This window comes from Hesperophylax consimilis, chromosome 20 (genome assembly GCF_061612785.1).
Source record: "Hesperophylax consimilis isolate HC1 chromosome 20, BYU_Hcon_1.0, whole genome shotgun sequence".
In the NCBI taxonomy this organism is placed as follows: domain Eukaryota; kingdom Metazoa; phylum Arthropoda; class Insecta; order Trichoptera; family Limnephilidae; genus Hesperophylax; species Hesperophylax consimilis.
The window spans coordinates 4,033,751-4,055,191 of record NC_142855.1 but is presented as its reverse complement, the minus strand read 5'-3'; the positions used below and the strand labels follow the sequence as shown (position 1 = coordinate 4,055,191).

At 32.0% G+C, this 21,441-nt stretch overlaps 1 protein-coding gene across 2 annotated transcripts; it reads right to left on the bottom strand.

Annotated features, from left to right (window-relative positions):
• Window positions 1–1,675: 1,675 nt before the first annotated feature.
• On the bottom strand, window positions 1,676–6,949 carry LOC149413929 (uncharacterized). Of its 2 annotated transcripts, none has more exons than XM_089644043.1 (4): window positions 6,813–6,949; window positions 6,109–6,308; window positions 2,556–2,702; window positions 1,676–2,465 (listed from the first exon to the last, which is right to left on the bottom strand). In XM_089644043.1, exons 2-4 carry the CDS (start codon window positions 6,260–6,262, stop codon window positions 1,744–1,746), a joined length of 1,023 nt encoding a protein of 340 aa, XP_089500169.1. In that variant the 5' UTR covers window positions 6,263–6,308; window positions 6,813–6,949; the 3' UTR covers window positions 1,676–1,743. The 2 variants fall into 2 exon arrangements, with proteins under 2 accessions (XP_089500169.1, XP_089500168.1); XM_089644042.1 differs by having other exon boundaries at window positions 6,809–6,916.
• Window positions 6,950–21,441: the final 14,492 nt, after the last annotated feature.

Below are 21,441 nucleotides of genomic sequence, written 5' to 3'. Positions count from 1 at the left end.
CTGCAGGCCGGGAGATAAAATAGTCTTATGTTGTCGGTGACGGAGATAACCATCGGGAACATAGAAATGATTTCTCTCCATGATGACTGAGTTCTCAAACCATCCACGAATCAGTCTAAAGAAATGGGGTCGAGAGAGTCCTGCTGGAGTAGTAAAAAGGTCTCCTTCAACCAATATTTCCAAATCATCACATTAAGCGGGCAGACGCATCCTCCGGCAAGACCTACTAAATACTCACCCCATAAACTCGGATAGCACTGCTGAGTTACTAAACGTAGCGAGCCACTTAAGGTGACCTATGTCAGTGTTGTTGGTTACCCAATATATGGTTTCCAGGGCAGCGGTAACCTTACCCGCCTATCAAATCTGTAAGCCAGTATATACCACATGTAAGACATTAGAAGGAAACATTTCGTAGGTACCCATCTTGAAATATTCAATATTTGTAAATTGTTTCATCACTGTAATCAATGTACTGTTTGTTTCAATAATATTAAATAAAACATTAAAAAATACACAATATCGTGTATTATTGATGCAACGTGTATTGTCCTGTTTAACTATAATTGCTGAATAATTGATATTGCCTATCGCTCCCGCCCGCTTTTAGACAAATATAGAAGAATATTTTATAAACCGCTAAGGGAGAGATATAGCTCCTATAATGTGAGTGATATATCATTCGTATTATTAATGCCGTCTCACAAACCACCACAAATCTAAGAAAACACGTGGGCCTTCGTATGGATAACACTTTTAATTAAGCGACACATACAAAAACATAAAGAAAAAATCAACCCAGTAATTGGTGTTTTTGGTAGAATAGCATCTTATACGTTGAAATCAGTCACTTTGTGGTTAGACATAATGAAATAATACAATAATAACTGTATATAACCAAGAATTTATTATAATTGACAGGTTTCGTTTAATACAAGCATCCTCAGGGTACAAAATTAAACTGATTATAATTTGGTTTAATCCAGTTCCTCCCCAATTATCTGATAGAAATATGGATAAATACGCAACAAAATATAATTAAACGACTTACAAATAAAAAATAATCAAGTTATTAAAAATATATATATTAACTATAAGCCGGAACCGCCACCAGCACTTAAAATAGAAAATCAGAACACCGTAGGAATATAATATATGCCTAGTTATCTTCAAAATCAAAAACGGACTTATGCAAACTACTATTTTTATTTATGAATAAAAAAAACCTAAAAAACATCACAAGTACATGAACAGTACACAAGACAAAATTATCAATTATACATTATTTCATTATAGGCCATAAGGGTATATATATATACAATGTCCTTCCCGATAGAAAACCGAGAAGAGAATAAACTAATTATTTAAGAGAAAACTGTACATTCTTAAAATTAGTGAGAGTAATGTAAATGTACTAACATAATAATTATATCTTACTTGGGTGGTACACAATAAAATTAAGAAATTAAAAAATATATATATACTAAAATGTCTTTTTTTATTACCACGATTTCTTATATATTTAATTTTTTTAGCATAGTTATAAGAATAGTTTAGTGGTTACAAACAAAGTAATTGTTTAATTTTCATCAAAAATGTCAAAAGACAAAGATACTGCTTTCCACCAATATACAATAAATTTTATTCATTTTCGCTTGGTAAAATATTAGGGATATTTCAGTTACCGAAGTTACAAGAGTGGCAGGTAAGTTTGATACGTTAAAAAGTATGGCTTCAATCGTATCACACAAATGGTAGTTTTTTACTGCAAGACAGCATGTGACTTTTTAAATATTCCTTTCGAGTACAGGAATAAATGCAGTGTGAACATGAAAAAGGCTTTACTCCAGTATGGGAAATCATATGACGTTTTAAATAACGCTTAAGAGAACATGAATAGTTGCAAAGAGAACATGAATAAGGCTTCTCTCCAGAGTGAGTAAGCATGTGACGTTTTAAATTTCTCCTTTCAGAGCATGTATGGCTGCAGTAGGAGCACGAATAAGATTTTATTACCGAGTGGGTAAGCAGGTGACGTTGTAAATTTCCCTTTTTAGAACATACGTAGCTGCAGTAGGAACATGAATAAGGTTTTTCTCCAGTATGGGTGAGCATATGACGTTTTAATGTTTCGTTTTGAGAAAATGTGCAACTGCAGTACGAACATGAATAAGGTTTTTCACCTGTATGGGTAAGCATGTGACGTTTCAAATTTCCCGGATTGGAACATGAGAAGCTGCAGTGAGAACATGAATGAGGTTTTTCTCCAGTATGGATAAGCGTGTGACATTTCAATTTTCCCTTTTCAGAACACGCATAATTGCAGTAAGTACAAGAATAAGGTTTTTCTCCGGTATGGGTAAGCATGTGACGGTTTAAAGTTCCTTTTCGAGGACATGAATAGCTGCAGTGGGAACATGAAAAAGATTTTTCTCCAGGATGCGTCTTCAAGTCCGTTATTAAGTCTGAAAAAGATGTTGGATAACGCTCAATGTGTAGGATATAGACAATTTAAACAGATAAGTACGGCAAACAATTACAAAAATCCATTTTACCTGCAGTCTGGATAGTACGTTCGGAGGACTCAAAGCAATCCTTTTTAACATCCAAAAGATACATTTCCGTACGAGGAATTTCTCCTCCTTCTTCTTCTCGGTGTCCTGGTTCTACTTTGATGGGAACAGTCTCCACATTGATGCTGCCTGGAATAATACACGCATAAGACAAATCACAAGAGCGCACCTGTCTCTGTCTGTACAGGGGATCAATATCGCCACCCGTTTGGGCAGCTTTGGGTTAGGATATGGGTTAAGGTAGGGGCTATAGGAATGTATTAATCAATGCGGGTCTAGAAAGAGGAAAAACAGATCGCGTTCCACACATTTACTTATTCATTCCTTTATTTTGGGTAAATCTAAAGTTAACATTTTATCACTTTGTACATTACTGCTAAAATGGCTAAAATAAAAAAAAAAAAACGGATTTTTGGTTGTGACTGTGCGACTAATAAGAAAACATTTAAAATATTAAATTTTTAGATAATAGTAAAAAAAAAAAATTATAATTTTTTAAAATTAATTAAAAAAAATTTTCACAAAAACAAGTCAAAGAAATGACACGTTCTCGATGCACGAGAGATTTAGAGCATGCATCATTTAAATACATGTAGAACAGACTCAGCATGCCTACATTGCGTCCGTGCATTTGAGATGGCAATCGGTCTGTACCAGCCGATTTTCAATCCATCGGATCGCCCTTTTTTGCACATAATTGAATAGTGTAGGGCAGTCATACTCAACCTGCGGCCAGCGGGCCGCATGCGGCCCGCCGAGCTATTTTGTGCGGCCCTCAATACACTTAATATCAGGAACATGATTTACAAAATCTGGCATTCTATATCACGTTAATTAGAGATTTATTGCGACTTTGACGTACAGACATTGAAACCCGAAGAGGATAGTATAAGTATAATATACTATCTATATAATATAATATAAGAGTGTTGCTACTGCACACCATAACTGCACAGGCTAGATCTATCTCTAAAAAACAAAGATTTGACAGACAAATATGCGCGCAAATATATTTGCTCGTGGCAACACATAAATTTTTGACAGTTCAAAAGTTAAATGGTTACCAGTGTTACTACCATTTTGGAAAATGGAATTCCGTAGCTACCCCACCCCCCATGGATTTCGAAAAATTGTTGCGGAGAATTACATATGATATTTTTGGCTGTGCGGAATTTTTTTTTTCCAGCGAAGTTTTGTAACAACCCCCCCCCCCCCCATGGATTTCAGAAAATTCTCTAACAACCCCCCCCCCCCATGGATTTCGAATAATAAAAGGGGGAATCAAGCTCACACCGTTGGCAACACTGATCAGTATAGTGTTGCGGCCCGCGTAGCTTTGCAAACATATGAATGTGGCCCGCAGAAGAAAAAGGTTGAGTATCACTGGTGTAGGGTAACGTCAAGGCAGTTTACACCTCCCGAAAAGGATAATAATGTGTACCTTTCCCTACATTCATGTGATACTGGTATCATTATAACCCAGACGCGAGATGCCTCGCGCGGCAAATAATACATTCTCTCTCCAGTGATTTCAGCCGCCGGTTTAGCGCTAAATACCCTCTAACGTACGCGCTGTGCTTTTGTTAAATTGTTGTAACGTGAGTTTGTGAAAATAAAATAATAATTAAAATATTCGAATTGTGGATTCTATGGATTGGAGAACCGCAGAATCATCCAGCAAACAATCTACTTAAATTGGCAACATAATTCAAACTCCTCCAAAATAGGTTTATTACGTATTTTGGGTTCTAGTCCAGAGGTGGCTCCAAAGTTCAATTGTTTGTCGTACTTTTAAATTTTTGCAGGGTTAGCACCTTGTCACTGTTGAAGGATCTACTAGACCTAAACAAGACGCCCAGTTTCTTGGAAGCCAGATTACTCTGACTTTTACAGAGCCCCAATTCTTGAGCCGGTCTGAATTACTTTCGAATATCTGTTTATTAACTCATCTCTTCATTAATTCATCTATATGAGAGAACTTTGACTGTCCACTAGGAAGAATTCCCGTTTCTGGACAGGTAAGTTGACAAGCCAAGCTCATCTATTACAATCATTTCATTTGAGTCTATATTTATTTAATTTAATTAGTATAAATACACCATATAAAAGAAATTATGAAAATGACATCATAAAGTTAAGAATTAACAAAAAGTCTAGATGAATTAAGAGTAAGAGATGCAAGTACAAAACTTATAAGTAGACTTTAGTAAGATTAGTATTCATTGAAAATATATGATAGTACGGCCTTTTTGTACCTACATTCCGTGCAGTTAAATAGATCCTTACTAACTTGTAATCTAGGTACAAGCGGGTGTTTTAAATGCTCAGTCCTAGTATTGTTACATTTAAAAATGATTTTGGAACGAGTTGCTCTCGAAGGTTTATGATATTCAATAAGGTTAAGTTAATCCGGACTAACAAATATAAGCAATAATTAGTCGCCTGAAATATCAATACAAATTGACAATATCTGACAATATCTGGAGTAAAGATAAATTCCGCCAACGGGAATTGAACTCGTGCCTTCTGATGTCCGGTCAAGTGCTCTGAAACCACTGAGCTATGTCGGCTTATTTCCAACCCGCCATATGATTCAATATGTACTAGTACCTCAATCAACAATTACTGCATATTATATTTTCCACCTAACCAGACATTATTTTTACTCGGGAGATATTTTCAATTTGTATTGATATTTCAGGCGACTAATTATTGATTATAATTATTTGTTATCCTTTATGCTATGCATAAAATCTTATCTTATAAACATTATTTTATCATTAAAAAATAATAAATCTGGGCTGTCTATACAACCATTTACAATTTTGAACACAAATATCAAGTCGAATATAATCCTTCATCTGAGAGTTAAAAAAAGTTCAATTATTTTTTTAATATGTCTTTAAAATTTACGTAGAATTTTTATGATATTTATTTTTTTTAATTTATTGATTTTTAAAGTATTATCCCGTTAAACTACAAATAATCAGTCTGTCAATAGGATGTACATGTTCAATTACCATGTAAAATGTATACATAATATTGATTTGATGATGAGAGGACGAAGATACGCCAACTACGGTCTGAATTGTTAGTCCCTTGAGAAAGTCCGCAATCCAACTGTGCAGGATTAGATGGATCCCATACGACGGTAACTTCTTGAGAAGCGTCCGGTGCCAAACTCTTACAAAAACTTTGGAGATATCCAACAAGAATCTTCATAATGAATGTGCAGATCCATAAAATCAATCCAATAATGAATTAAGGAATGATTGTTATATTCGGAAAACAAATTACACTTTACGTGCGATATCTTATAAACTGTCATGATTCTTCTAGTTGAGGACGTAAGATGATTCACTTAGCTGATAAATGTGGTGATAAGTCTTGATTCGACTGTTTCCTGCAAAGCTTTATTTCAAAGGTAAATTCAAAAGAACGGATGGATGATAAGAAAGAAAGTACAAAATAACGAGCCGTCGTGACTGCATTCATCTGAATGTATCACTTTAGTGATATTCACAATGCAACTTACAAGTTGGCTGAACACTCTCCGTAAGCTGCAAACATTCCTTCTTTACATCAAAGAGGTGGATGTTTATATCCGTATACGGCATTTCACCTGCTTCTTCTTCCTGGGACCCTGGTTCCATCTTGATGAAAACACTCTCTGGATTGGGAAGATCCATGGCACTGTCGTGAAAGCTTCTTGCGATTGGACGTAATTGATCTCAACTGAAAATAAAGTATACATGAAAAAAAAAATTCATTAATAAGTACAAGTAAACCGCCCCGAAGAGATCTTTAAAGAAAAACGTAATTAAAGAACCTATAATTTCTTCCTGCAATATTTCTCTCTGCAATAAAAGGTTGCTTTGATCAATGAAATGACATTACATAACTTGACAGAAACAATAGCAGTCAGCCTCACAAAGTAACATACAAAAATCATCGTTAAACGGTAAACTATCAGTTAAATTGAATAATTCTCGTGTATTTATGCTCACTAAGTGCAGAACTGTCAACTGGCGCAGTTTTTCGTGGGTCGAACCAGTTGTCTCACATAACGTACAAGTATATAATATTAACATTGTTTAAGTGTCATCTCTAAAATAAATAGTTATTTACAAGATAAAAGGTAGTTACAATGAAAATATTGTAAAAGGTGATCAATCGATATATTCTAACAATGAACAAGCACCAAAACGAAGATAGTAATGACAGCAAGAACTTACTTACGTACGAGGGAAAGCGCGGCGGTCACCAACAAAGTGTTGAAGAGTTGTGGTGGTTATTTTAATAATCTCAAAACGTATAAATTTAATGCATTATTTTATTTATTTTCTAGAAATTATGACTTCGAAAGGAAGACCAACAATCTCCGCGAGACAAAAATGTAAAGAGGTTTCCCATAGATATTAGACTCATAGTAGTCGAAATCGATGGCGACATATTCATAGACAACGGACAAATTGTGAGAAGACACAATAGGTAGGCATCTGTCAGATATTTGTTTAAGTCGAAATTCAGAACTCCGCGGGCGAAGCTTAATGCCAAATCACTATTTTGATTTATTTTTATTTTTTATTTTTAATTAATAATTTTCTTTTGTTACATGCATAAAAATATAATTACAAAAATCAAGTATTACAAAAACAAGTATTACATTATTAAAATTATTATAGTATTACAAAAAAGCATTTCATTCACAGGTAAAGAAGGTACTATAAAAAATAAAAAAAAAGGTAGCTTTAAGATAAGAAAAATAAAATGATACAATTAAATAAAAAAAATATAATAGAATAGTATGCATATATACCAAAAAAAAAATCCCACATAGGCATCGCCAGTTCGTGGGTATACTTATTTTGTTTAGTGCAGTTTATAAAAAAAATAATTCCGTTTTTACAAAATTATAATTAAGAAAAAAAGATTAAAAAATAGAAAAATTAAGGATTTGTAAATTTACAAAAGGTAGGATGTTATAGCAGGTAAGTATTTGTGTCAATGGTAGTGATCCAAGTCTTTATTACATTTTTGTATATGCTGTAAGACGATATATTTTTAGATCTAATTTCTATAGTCTGATAGAGTGCATTGTAGATTTTTGGGGCAATGAAAAAAGCATGTCTCTGCGCAAGCCTAGTTTTGCATAGTGGAACGTCATATGCATTATTTACTCTACTGCTAGAACGATTTTCGTTTTTTGTAAAATGTACATTTCGTGAAAATATATATTTCAGACATTGCATAAAGTAAATTTTTCTTATATCTAAGAGTTTAGCTTCTTAAAATAATTGCAAGGAGGGGTAGGTAACATCTTTTTGCAACATTATTTTTAGTATTAATTTTTGAGCTATTTCTAGCGGCTTAATGTGGTTATTATAGATACCCCCCCATCCAATTATTCCATAAGATATTGATGATTGCACCAATGCATGATAAACCAGTTTCATTCTTTTGATCTTAACTATGTTATTTAATCGTTTAAAATGTAAGTTAAATACCTAAGTTTATTTACAAGCTTTTCTACGTGATTTGTCCATTTTAGTTGGCTGTCTAAGTAATTCCTAGGTATTTAACTGTGTTCCCCGAATTCATTTCTACACAGTTAGAACACGAAACAGGGTTGCAAGTATTGTTATGAAACCTTATATTTAGGTGAGTTAAGGGTGCCGTCCTTTTGGTATTATAAAATGGAATATAAATAGTTTTTTCACAGTTCAGAGATAGAAGGTTTTGGTTTAGCCATTCTTTGACAATGGATGTGCACTTATTTGCATTTTCAGAGACTTCTTTCCAAGATTTACCATCGACTGTGATTGCAGTATCATCAGCATACGAGAATAGTTTTCCCGGAATACTGATATTACATAGATCATTGATATAGATTAGGAACAATAACGGACCGATAACTGTTCCTTGTGGAACCCCATGTCTCACAGATTCTGGTTTACTAATAGTATCACCAATTTTTGTACATTGTCTGCGATCAAGTAAATAATTTGTTAAAAGTGACAGACAATTATTTTTAATTCCTATATTATTGATTTTTCTAATCAGGTTATTATGATTTTTTTTTCAGGTCTAAAAAGATTTTTAAACTTTTCATATTTAAGTCAAGATTGGTGTATATATTTTTTGTTAGATTAAATAAAGCATCATCTGTACTAAGACCTGTTCTGAAACCATATTGATTTGTGGACAAAAGTGCATTTGATTCTAAAAACTCTAGTACCTGTATTTTAATATTTTTTTCTAATATCTTTGCTAGTTGGGATATTAGCGATATTGGTCTGTAATTGTCTAGTTTAGAGATTGATCCAGATTTATGTATAGGTACAATATTGGAGAGTTTAAATGCGTCTGGGAAAACGTTTTTTTCAAAGCAGGAATTAAAAATGTGTTGCAAGGGCTTCGAAATGTATTGTTTAGTAGACTTGATAGCGATGGCGCTCAATTCATCTGGACCATTGGCTGTATTTGTGTTAAGATTGTCAATGAGAAAATATGAGGAGGAATTATATTGTATATAAGAAACAAATTTGAATTTAGACTAAAAACATTAAAATCAATACATTTTGAAAATATATCAGGAAAGCTCATACTCCAGGACAAAACTAAAGTCAATATAATAGCTATCTATAGACCTCCTAATTTCAGTAAATCTTCATTTCTGACGGAATTATCATCATATCTTGAGACAATTAATAGTAAGGAAAATATTATCTTACTTGGAGATATAAATCTTAATTTGCTTGATGAACAAGATAATATTGTAACTTCGTATGAAAACTTACTTACTAACCATTATTTAACTAAATGCATCAATGTAGTAACCAGAGAAGCTGTATCAAATGGACAAATTACTCGCACGTGTATTGACCATATATTTGCCAAATTTAGAGGCAAGAAAATAACAGCTTGCGTCTGTGAAAATAATATTGCCGATCATTTTATCACTGCTATTAATATAAAATGTCATAAACGTCAGGTAGACTTTGCAAATAAGTATATTCAAATCATCTCACAAAAGGATATTGATAGACATATCAGAGATTATAACTGGAGTAAACTTATAGAGGATAAGGATTGTATTTCATTATATGAAAAAATAAAATCTTTATTTAATAAATTTTACAAGAGTAGTTCTAAAACGATAGTGCAAAGCCCGAAAACACGACCTTATGCAATAAATGAATGGGTAAGCAGTGAATTATTATGTCAAATAAATAAAAGGGATAAACAATATAAAAAATGGAAAAGTACACCAACAAACAAAACATATGAAACAGAATACAAAAAATCACGAAACCTTGTCAATAAAATTATAAATAAAGATAAAACTAACTACTATAATAATAAATTTAAAAACTGTTTTAATGATACAAAAAAAACCTGGGATGTGATAAATAATATTTTAGGACGTAAACCCAAAAACGATTGTGATGAAACAATAACACGATATATGTTAAAAGATAGAACTGAGGATTCTGTGTCAAATGATTTTGTGAATTACTTCTCGGATAGCATCAGCAACATGTTACATAAATGCAATCACAAAGCTACTAATATTGTACTGGAAGAACTGCCTCACAGTTTATTTATACCAAGAGCTACTATAACTGATATTGAAAACATTGTTTAAAAAATGAAAAACTCTAAAAGCACAGGTATTGACAATATAAGAATGTTTGATTTAAAAAGAAATATAAAAACTCTTGGGCCAATAATTACTCATTTAATCAATACGATAATAAAGCAAGCAAAAATTCCACAAGAATTTAAATGTAGCATTACTAGACCAATATTTAAAGGTGGAAAACACATTGAACTGGGAAATTATAGGCCTATTAGTATACTACCTGCGTTAGAAAAAATTCTCGAAAAATTTTTATCAAATAAATTAAATAATTACATTGAAAAATTCGCTATCATAGATCCAAATCAATATGGCTTTCAAAGAAAAAAAAATACTGAAAAATTACTGCAAGATTTTTCCAATTACATAAATAATCAATTAAATAATAAATTACATGTTATTGTGTTATTTATCGATAACTCTAAAGCTTTTGACACAATTAACTCTAAAAAACTGCTAGAAACCTTAGAAAAAAATGGAATAAGAGGAAATGTGTTAAATTTATTTAAAGATTATCTTAGAAATAGAAAAATATGTACCAAAATAAATAATACTTTTAGTAAAACAAAGAATGTATCTGCAGGAGTTCCACAAGGTTCCATATTGGGACCTACACTATATATAATTTATGTAACTATAATGAAAAAACTTTTCTCTTTTGTTAAACATTTTGTATTTGCAGATGATACGGCATTGGTCATATCACATAAAGATCTAAAAATTGCAATTGAACTCATGCAAATTTACTTTAATCAACTTTGTAAATGGTCACATGATGCAGGACTATTAATAAATGCTAAAAAAAACAAAGTTATGCATATAAGATCACCTAATGCCAGATTTCAATTTAATCCTAATATTATTTCTCATAGTTTTAATTGCATCCATAAAAATATCCCGACGAATTGTAAATGTGCAAGCTTAGAATTAGTTACAGAATATGTCTAACTTGGTGTTACAGTAGATTGTTTTTTCAAATGGGACAAACATATTAAAAAAACCTGTAAAAGACTCAGATCAATTGCTGGCAGAATGTACACATTAAATTTTTTCCTATCAATTGAAACACTTAAAATAATTTATATGTCAATGGCAGAATCTATTATAAGATATGGATTAACCATATGGGGAAATACTAGTATAACCAATCTGAAACAAGTCCAAGTTGTACAAAACGCAATTGTAAAATTACTAGTCGTCCCTAATATTTTTAAACAGAGACATAATACACCGTTGCTGTTTCAGAGTGCCAAAATTTTACCTGTTAAGGCTATACTATGGCAAAAAATCATAATTCAGTATATATTTACCCCGCAGCATAAAGAAAAATTAGAACATAAATACAGTACTAGATTCACGCGCAATGACGGGTTAATAGTTCCGAAATTTAATAATAAATACGGACAGAGAACGTTTGAATACAACATACCGAAGATATTTAATTTATTACCTGACACTATAAAGCAATGTAAATCTATGAATAAGGTTAAATATATGGTGAAAAATTGGCTATCGGAAAAAAAATATTTATTTTAATATGTATGAAATATTGTATGAAAAAATTGTTAATTCTGTAGATATAAGATGTAAATTATAACTTTAAAAAATGTATTTGAAACTAACTTTAAGCACCTGTTGACAAGCCAATTCAATCGGCTTAGCAGGACTTGTTTTTTGATATTATGTATTAACTATTTATTCAATAAAAAAAAAAATAAAAAAAAAATGTGTTTTATTATTTCAGATTCGGTAACACGTTTAAATTGAGATAATTTAGGACAATTTTCAGAGTGTTCGTCCATTTGAGTGGGTTGATGTATATGGTTTTGAAATGCGGGGTTGTTATTTATTATATCTGAGGCAACATTTGTAAAAAAGTCATTGAATTTATTTGCATTATTTCTTATGTCCGTTATGACTATTTTATCATCTGTAACAATTTTTTCAGGGAATGTTTTTACTTTATGTTTTCTATTTGTTATTTCATTTATGACTTGCCAAGTTTTTTTAGAATCATTATCAGCTTTTTGTAATTGTTTAATATAGTACTCATGTTTACATTTTTTTATAAGAATATTGAAAAAATTTCTATAAGTGATGTATTGCTGTCGTAAATTTCGATTAGGTGGAATATTTTTTGCCATACAATAGTTCTCATGATTTTTGTATATTTTGTACAGTTTATTCCTGTGTTGGCTTGCAATTATCAATCCACGCGTGATCCATGGTTTTATTTTTTTATGTTTTCTTCTAGGTGTTGATGTTGGTTCAAGACTATTCTTGATATTATCATTTAATATTGAATAGAAGGTGTTTAGTGATTGATTTGGGTCATCATTGGATAAAACTGTGTTCCAATTTTCTTTTTTTAGAAAACTGTTTAGGGTTTGATAATTAATTTTATTTTTTCCCACTTGTTGTTCTTTAGTTGGATGGTGATACTTTAAGGTACTATGGCCGTAAAAAGTTGGGAAATGATCGGTTATATCAATTTTTAGGACAGCTGATCTAGGTATAAAATTTTTATTGGTTTTGAGAAATATATGATCAAGACAAGAACCGTATCTTGTAGGGCTATTTATATAAGATAGATATCCTTCGCTATATATAACATTAAGATATTCATTTGCAATTGGGCTTAGGATAGAATGTTCTATGTTAATATTTATATCCCCTACTATAAACGAGAAATCTGATTGGTTGCAGTTATTTTCTTTTATGTAATATTTTAATTCTGTGATAAAAGATTTAGAATCTAAGGAAGGGGAGCGATAAACAGCAATTATAGAATATTTTTTATTGCTTAGCGTGAATGATAAATGTATGGCATTTGAAAACTTAAATTTAGGGATATTTACTATTACATCAGTTATTTTATGTCCACTATAGAATATCGTTAGACCGTCATGCGTAGTATGTTTAGAGGGAAGTGAGTAAGTGATATAATCAGAGATGGAGTAAGGGATAAATTCACGCATTTGCGTTTCCGTAAGTATAATCACATTTGGTTGAAATCCTAGAGAATTGAGGAAAATACAAAATTCATCAAAATGTTTATAAATACTGCGGATATTTAAATTTAATATGTTGAAGTCAGTAATTCCTTCACTTATGTAGTTTTTTAGTTCTGTAGTATCTTCACATACCTTTGCGTCTATTAACGTATAATCGTCAGTGGGATCCATTTTCACAAGGTATAAAAATTCTTCCTTCTTGTCCAGTATATGCTTATTGCAGTGGTATGTCGTTTGCATCTTTTATACGTATGATAGGGGAGTCGTCGCTCTTTCTAAGTAAGATTTGTCCGTCCTTCGTCCATACATATTTGTATCCAAATGCTTTTGTTGACTTGGCTAACCATAGGAGCTGTTTATTTGCTGGCGTTAGTTTTTCATTGATGTAGATTTTCTGTGTTGACTCCGAGTACTTCATTTCTTGAGGGGTAAGAATTCCTTTATTTTTTTTTTGTTTAATTACCTTATCCTTTGTTTCTTTTGAATTGAATTGAATAGAAATGGTCTTCTTGGCCGGATTGTTGTAGTAGCTTACCAACAGAGATGTGCTTTATTTCAAATAAATCCATTTCAAATGGAAATGCAAAATGCAAAATGGGTATTTTCCATTTTGCATTTTAAATGCTTTTCTAAAAACCATTTTGCATTTTAAATGCTTTTCTCAATGCATTTTCCATTTTAAATGCTTTTTTGCAACATTCTTCCTGTTATCTCCACTCATCTTTTTTTCATAGGCCCCGTATATGAGTCGGTCCTCAACCTAACTATTAGAGATAATTTACGTCTGTCAAGTTACTACCTGGTAGAAGCCCTGGCAATTAAGTGATACCATTAAAAAAAATACAGATTCAAATAGTGAACACGGGGCCATGACGCTGAAATATTAAATTTTAGATAGGAGTTTCTATTTTTTTACGTTGCCAACATTAGTCCCGCGCAATTTTTTTGTGTTTTCAATGGTTTCATAATCTGTGGTCGTGGTGTTTTTGGATTTACAATCATGTAAGTACTGTAATTAATATTATTATATCTCACATCGAACTATCTACCTATGCACGCTTCGTGTTTGTATAATGCTATTTTAGAATGTTATTTTAGTATTTATTTATTTATGTCTATTCTTGGATACACGTTTTACAAATGATTACAGTGGTTTATATTGTAGAACAGAGAAAAAGTACAGAAAAAAGGTATAAAAAATAAAGAATATAGGTTGATATAGGTAAAACTGTGTGTGGGTGATATTGTATGTAACGTGAACACCTCACTAGGAGAACCTGTGCTGAAGTGTTAACGTGTTTGAGATTATGGGTGACGGGTATGTGTTATGTGTTGTGGTAGAAAGTTATTATTATTTTTTTTTTTTTCACAGACATATATTGAAACATGAAATCACACTTTTATATGTGAGTGTATGTATTTTTAGATAATTCTTGAAGAACGTGTATAATATTTAATTTTACTTATCATATTTTGGTTATGTTGGGTTTGGAATTATAATCTTTTGAATAAAGTGAATATCTTGATTTTTTAACCAGGCAACGATATGTTTTTTGAGAAAGTTTGAAGATGTGTTTGTAGTCAATAATTGTTTCAAAGTAATGGGCATACTGTTAAAAAGTTTGGTTGCATAACTGCATTTTAACCAAATATATTTTTCTTTCAGGGTTGTGAGAGATTTCACAATACATTACCACAAAAATGAAGTATTTCCTTCAAAGATGTTGGAAATGTTCCCGCCACTTACTCAAAGGTTTTAAAAGGAAACATGATCGCTACTACAAGTACAATTTGCGCTAAAGTGTCGTATCCATTTTTTAAAATGAAGTGGACACCTAAAGAACAGAAGGACAGAGTCCGTTCACTGTTTTTACTACAAATAAGGAAATTAAAAGAAAATACCAAAAAATGTTATGTAAATCCACAAATTGGAACTAATAGTCTTGTACAGGATGAATCTTATTTTTTTCGAAGATAATGAAGATTCATCTGATTCTTCCGCAGCAACAGCAGGAACTCCAGATTTAGAAGCCTTGCAATACCTTCAAGACAAATTAACCGATTTTGAAATGTTCCATGACTACTCTACTGTTAGGCACATGTTCATCAAATGCAATACTTGTATTCCGAGTTCAGCACCATTTGAATGTCTCTTTTCAAATGGAGGTATAATCACGAAACCTCATAGAAGAAAAATGAGTGATGATGTTTTTGAGAAGCTCGTTCTTCTAAAATTCTTCTAATAATGGCTAAGGCTACATAATACCTACATAATATAGAATATATATTGGTTTTCTCAAAGTTGTATCATATTATCTGTGGGTTTTCTAGTGCGCCTGCTTGGAGTTTTCTGTGACAATCTATGATCAAATATTGGGTGCGCACTAGAAAACAACATTTTATATTGTCTGATTGTCTCACTGTCCTGTATTTCTTTACTGTTCACTGGTGGATGTCCCCTCACTAGAGGGTTACTACACAAATTAATGATGATGGCCTTATGAAAAAATCATTAAAAAGGACAATTTTTAGTTAATTATAGATTCTATTATATTCCACTCAAATTCAATTGTTTTTTACACAGTACATATCAGTATGTATGATTTGTTATTCCACAAGTTGTTCTACATTGATGTCCATTATTAAATGACAAAGTTGTTTAAAAATTCTATAATTATTTTAAACCTCAGAAACCATTTTGCATTTTCAATGCATTTTGAAAATAGGTATTTTGCATTTTGCATTTTAAATGCTTTTCTAAAAACCATTTTGCATTTTGCATTTTCAAATGGAAAAGTTTTGACCCATTTCCATTTTGCATTTCAAATGGTTTTTGGTACCCATTTTGCACATCTCTGCTTACCAAGGAATTGTTTTTTAATAAGTCGCTGCAGTCTAGGGCCGACATCAGTAGTTCGATGGGTTTTCGTACATTATCATTTTTCTCCACTTCAATTCCTCCAATTAATCTTTATAACGAATTCGTGTACATTATGATTACCAAAAATATACTTGAGATATATTGAAAGTTTTCCTATCGCTTCGCTTGAGTAGAATACAAATACAAAATTAAATTAATCATACAATAAAAAATATAAATGCAAACTACTAAAAAATATATTTTTTAAATAAAAATGTATGAACGCATGAAGGAAATAACTTTTAAAAAATACAGCATTAAAGCTAAAATTATCTGTGATTTGAAGTTTCTCTTGATTAACTTTTTTGCTTTCTTATAAAATTATTTACAAATCAAATAAACACCAGTTTTTTGCTTAAAATTGAACGTTTCTAGACTCCGTTTGTCAAACGATTTTAATGCATATTACCTACGATATAAGGTAACCAAGAATATACACATTTTTGGCTTGTAGCTTCTTCTTAAAGACTCAACTATTTCCAACGTTATAGCGTGTCATTTCCTAGCACACTCTTCGCGTAGCAGGGTCACACGGTTTTTTGTATTGGTGTATTTGCTCCCGATTTTTAACAAAAATTTTTAATTGAATTTGAACACTGTGTAAAATATTATTTTTTAATTCAATGTATAAATCGACGGTCCCGAAGAACAATGTCGGATCTGCAAAATCGTAGTTTTGCAGGAGAGCTGTTTAAAGTTTCGTTTCTGCATTTTTACTGTTTTTTGAGTGAAATAAATGTAAAGGTGATGTGACATTTTCTATTAACCCATATTTATTTAATTGGAAAAATACAGTATACCAGCTTTTTGCAACATTGTTGTAGTTTTTAAGAAAAATCACTTCCGACTTTTTTTTACGGACAAGGAGTTGTCGTATAGAAACATCCGACATTGTTCTACGGACATAGCATGAAACATGTGTGTCGTATATGTATATCCTTCTTTATTCTTTGGAACTCAAACATAAGTTTTTGTCGTATTTACAACCTAATTTTATTGTATATATTTTTTTTTGTTTATAGTATTACTAAAAAAAAGTTAATCTATTTTTTTTAGTAATAATTACGTAAAGGAACCCCTTTATAATAAAAGTTATATATAAGAATTTGACACTAAATAAAAAAAAAACAGGGAAAATAACATATTCAATTTTTTATTCGTTTTTAATGCAACAGAACTGGGAGGATATTTCAATCTCAGTCTGCCATATTAGATGAGATATCCACATTATTTATAGAGAAAAAATGTAAGAAAAGGTTAAAACATAGTTTTATTCGTTTTAATCTAGCAGAACTGGGAGGATTGTTCAATCCCAGTCTGTTACATGAGTCCGTTACATAAGTACGACTATCACATTATTTAAAGTAGAAGAAATAAGAAAATTTAACAAAAGTTAAAACATAACAGGGTGGTACCTAATCATAACATAAAATTCAAACATTAATAGTCTAATTTTCGAAATAGAATATTTTTAATAGACCTAAATTATGTATTATTATTCAGAGTCACCACCCTTGACACAAATGTTTCCGTATGTTATGGTCTGATATTGTTCAGGAATAATTCCTGAATTGCAAAGACTTATAAGGTCATTGTATTTATCTTTTTGAATCGGCAAAGGGGTATCATACGCCTTATGAAGTTCGATGTCAATAGCATGAAAATGTCTTGTGGCATTACGAACGATGATAGTCTGAAACTCTTTTCTGAGCTCATATTTATACTCCAGCTGATTGGAATGATCTCCAGAGGTACGAACTTGCTTGACGCAGCTCCATGTCGTTTTTTTTTTATTTTGGGTATCTTTAGTCCAATTTTTATTCTTTAACAGTATTTTAAAGTTGTAAAAGTTATCTTGCGACATATCTCGAACTTCGTAGGGATTTTCATCAATTTTTGCCCATCTCACTAGAATCTTCCATTCATTTGGACTATAAATTGTCCTAGGAGCACTTGCTTTTTGCTTGCGTGCACACTATCTCCCTCATTTTGACTGTGGCCCTTTTCTAAGAAGCTGTGTGTAATGGTGATTCCGAATTCTTTAGCTGCATATAAATATAGGCTAAAAACCACTCTATTTCGATTCTGTCCAGGGCAGTTATCAGACCAGAATCTGAATTCTTTAGCCCCCCTTTCAACTTTTTTTTTAATGAAATCAAGCAAATAACTACTTACTTCATTGGCTCCTCGTTTTGCGATTCCTTCGTTCCACATATAGCAGATCCCGTGTCTCGCTGCCATATCGTAAACAGTGAAATTGTAGGTGGACAATTTTCGTTTATAATAAAAAATACTCGCCTTACCATTAGGACAAGTTGAAAATCAAAAGTCGCACATATGATTGACCAATCAGAAGCGATAGTTTTGGCTTTGTCGTTATTTTTTAGGTCCCGGGCAAACTCCTTCTCATCGCGATGCAAAATGATAGCTTCTGTCTGCTCATCAGACGGCTGAGACATATTTTTAAATGCATAGCATTGGTCGCATTGATCCTTTTTAGGGATGTGGAAACCTAAATTAAAGTTTTGATTAACAATGTCTCTGTATTGTCGTTCGGATGTCACCTTTTTGGTATATATGTCTGGGTTAAACCATTCAATATACAATTTGAACATCCGAGCAATGCTGAGACTTCCATCTAAATATAACTTTGTCGAATCTTTTCTGAACCATCAGGGTGATTCAGGAATCTCTAAAAGGTTTAAAAAAAATTAAATAAACTCAGTTTCTCATAAGTATCTGAAAATCTGATTCTACGTACATTTATAATTTTTATGACGAATAATAAGTAATTAAAGTAAAAATTATTTACCTTCTTCTTCCTGCAACAATGGTGACTGAGACGAATCAAAGGAATTCAAATCTGGATTCATCGTTTTTGTAATATCCGTATTATTTATTTGATTCGGAGTATCTTCATGACGTGAACAGGGATCTAAAAACATTGAATATGTTAATCTCGGGAGTCGCTATATGCACAGCGACTAGTCGACAGGGGGCGTGGCCAACATATCCGAGCATAGCCGAGGGTGAAACGAAACGTCAGAAAAGGCGTTGTAATAATATAATGTAAACAAACCTTTTTAGAACTACGCTAGGTTTGTGTAACATGGTTTGTGATTCAAAAGAAAGTGTCCCCTTAATACCGCCTGCTCGCGTCAAGGCAAGAAAAACATCCCAATTTTCAATTAGTTTAGCGGCTACGCTAGGTTTGTGTAACATGGTTTGTGATTCAAAAGAAAGTGTCCCCTTAATACCGCCTGCTCGCGTCAAGGCAAGAAAAACATCCCAGTTTTCAATTAGTTTAGCGGCTACGCTAGGTTTGTGTAACATGGTTTGTGATTCAAAAGAAAGTGTCCCCTTAATACCGCCTGCTAGCGTCAAGGCAAGAAAAACATCCCAGTTTTCAATTAGTTTAGCGGCTACGCTAGGTTTGTGTAACATGGTTTGTGATTCAAAAGAAAGTGTCCCTTTTATACCTATACTTCACTTCGGGTATGCTCGGATATGTTGGCCACGCCCTCTGTCGATTAGTCGCTGTGCATATAGCGACTCCCGTTAATCTCAAATACTTATTAAATTACATTTTTTTATTGTAACACAAATATGAAAATATCATAATATTATTAAATAATTTATTTACACAGCAGATAAATCTTTACAAAATTGATGCAACATGATACAATAATAGATTTTCAAGCACGATTGCACTCCCTTTAGTTAAATCAACAACACCACAGAAAAAAAAAAATTTACAGGTGTTTACGAGCTTTTTTTTTGTCGAACAAAGTAGTATTGAAAAAAACTTCCCAAGAATAATGTTAAATGTGAACATCCGACACGAGAAAAAATTTAAATGTTCCAAGAACAAAGTCGGATGTTTGTTTCCTGCACACCGCTACTTGACAGATTCCAACAAAAAATGTCGGATGTGCTTTTACGGCGACACATATTTTTTTATCACTTATACATATTTAAGTACCACCTAACAATGATTTAATTGATGTAAACTAAAAACTCTCATTGTAAAGACAAATGATTTATTTTCTGTGATTGTTGTCGGTTTGACAATCCGACATTGTTTTTGGGAGGCCCGATGAAGTAATTTAAAATCATAGCAGTTCTGTAGGAAAACAATAAAAACTTACCTAGTACAACTTCTTTTTCATTCTCATTATCCAGATTTGGATGAATAATGTTATTTGTAATGTCCATTAACTGCTTTATTCGACAATTAATGTTTCTCGACACGTTAGGGGCATGTCCTGGTTCTCGTTTATTTTTGTCTGCACTTTGTTCATTCACTTCAATTGGATACATTTTACTAGGCAAACATTTAAAACGATGATTATGTTTTCGAGGCATAGTTAGTTTATACAGCCTTACTAACAAAAGAGCAACAATTTACTTTTATATTGATGTGCACGCACTGATTCTTTACGCACGCCCATACCGTTCTAACTCTCCGAAGAACAAAGTCGATTCTGACAATCCGACTGTGCGCGCGAACCTCCAATGGTGGACTTGTGACAACGAACAAAGTCGGTTGTGCACTACTGACAATGTTCTCCGGACAGTATGTCACAACCGACTTTGTTTGTTTCAATAACTTCTGAAATAATTAAGATAAAAAAAATCTGAAAACGCAGACTACAAAAGCAAGAAAAGAAATTTAAAATAAGCCAAAAAAACGATTTTTGCTTTTTTGCAGATCCGACATTGTTCTACGGGACCGTCGAAATGTATAGCAGAGGAATAACTAAAATCTGAACCCAGAATTTATTATATAGAGTTATTAAAGTTATTAGAAGCAATGTGTAGTAAATACACACCACAGATAAAGAAAGGTATGTAAGTTTAACCGTTTAGAGAACTTGAAATATGTTTTCAGAAGCGTTTCCTGTGTTGGGTTACTTTATCTTCTTATAAGTAGTATTATTTTGTAGCACCGGATTGGCCCCTAGATTATAATTGTATTTTTTTTCTGTGTCTGGCTATTTGCTATGTTATAAATTACTATGTATAATGAAGCTACATTTAATCACTAACATATATTAATTTTGCACCTAAATATCACGGATTTGGTTATTTTTTTCTTCTGTTATCTATTCAAATTAAAAACGTTCTGTTTTTGTTAACTCATCATGCACTAAATCATTTTATATAGTGTAAAAAGGCGTTGGTAACTATTAAATTAATTATCCTTGTCTTTTTTTAAAGGGATAATTCTAATTAATTTCAAAATCTACCTACAATACCTACTGCAAAAATGTGTCAAAAATGTTTTTAGAG

Bases quoted from the DNA above. Each gene is read 5' to 3' on its own strand.
- LOC149413929 (XM_089644043.1), bottom strand. From the start codon at position 6,262: ATGGATCTTCCCAATCCAGAGAGTGTTTTCATCAAGATGGAACCAGGG. The intron at 2,703-6,108 runs GTAAGTTGCATT...GTATTATTCCAG, and splicing joins GGAGAGTGTTCAGCCAACTT to GCAGCATCAATGTGGAGACT. The intron at 2,466-2,555 runs GTAAAATGGATT...CATCTTTTTCAG, and splicing joins ACGTACTATCCAGACTGCAG to ACTTAATAACGGACTTGAAG.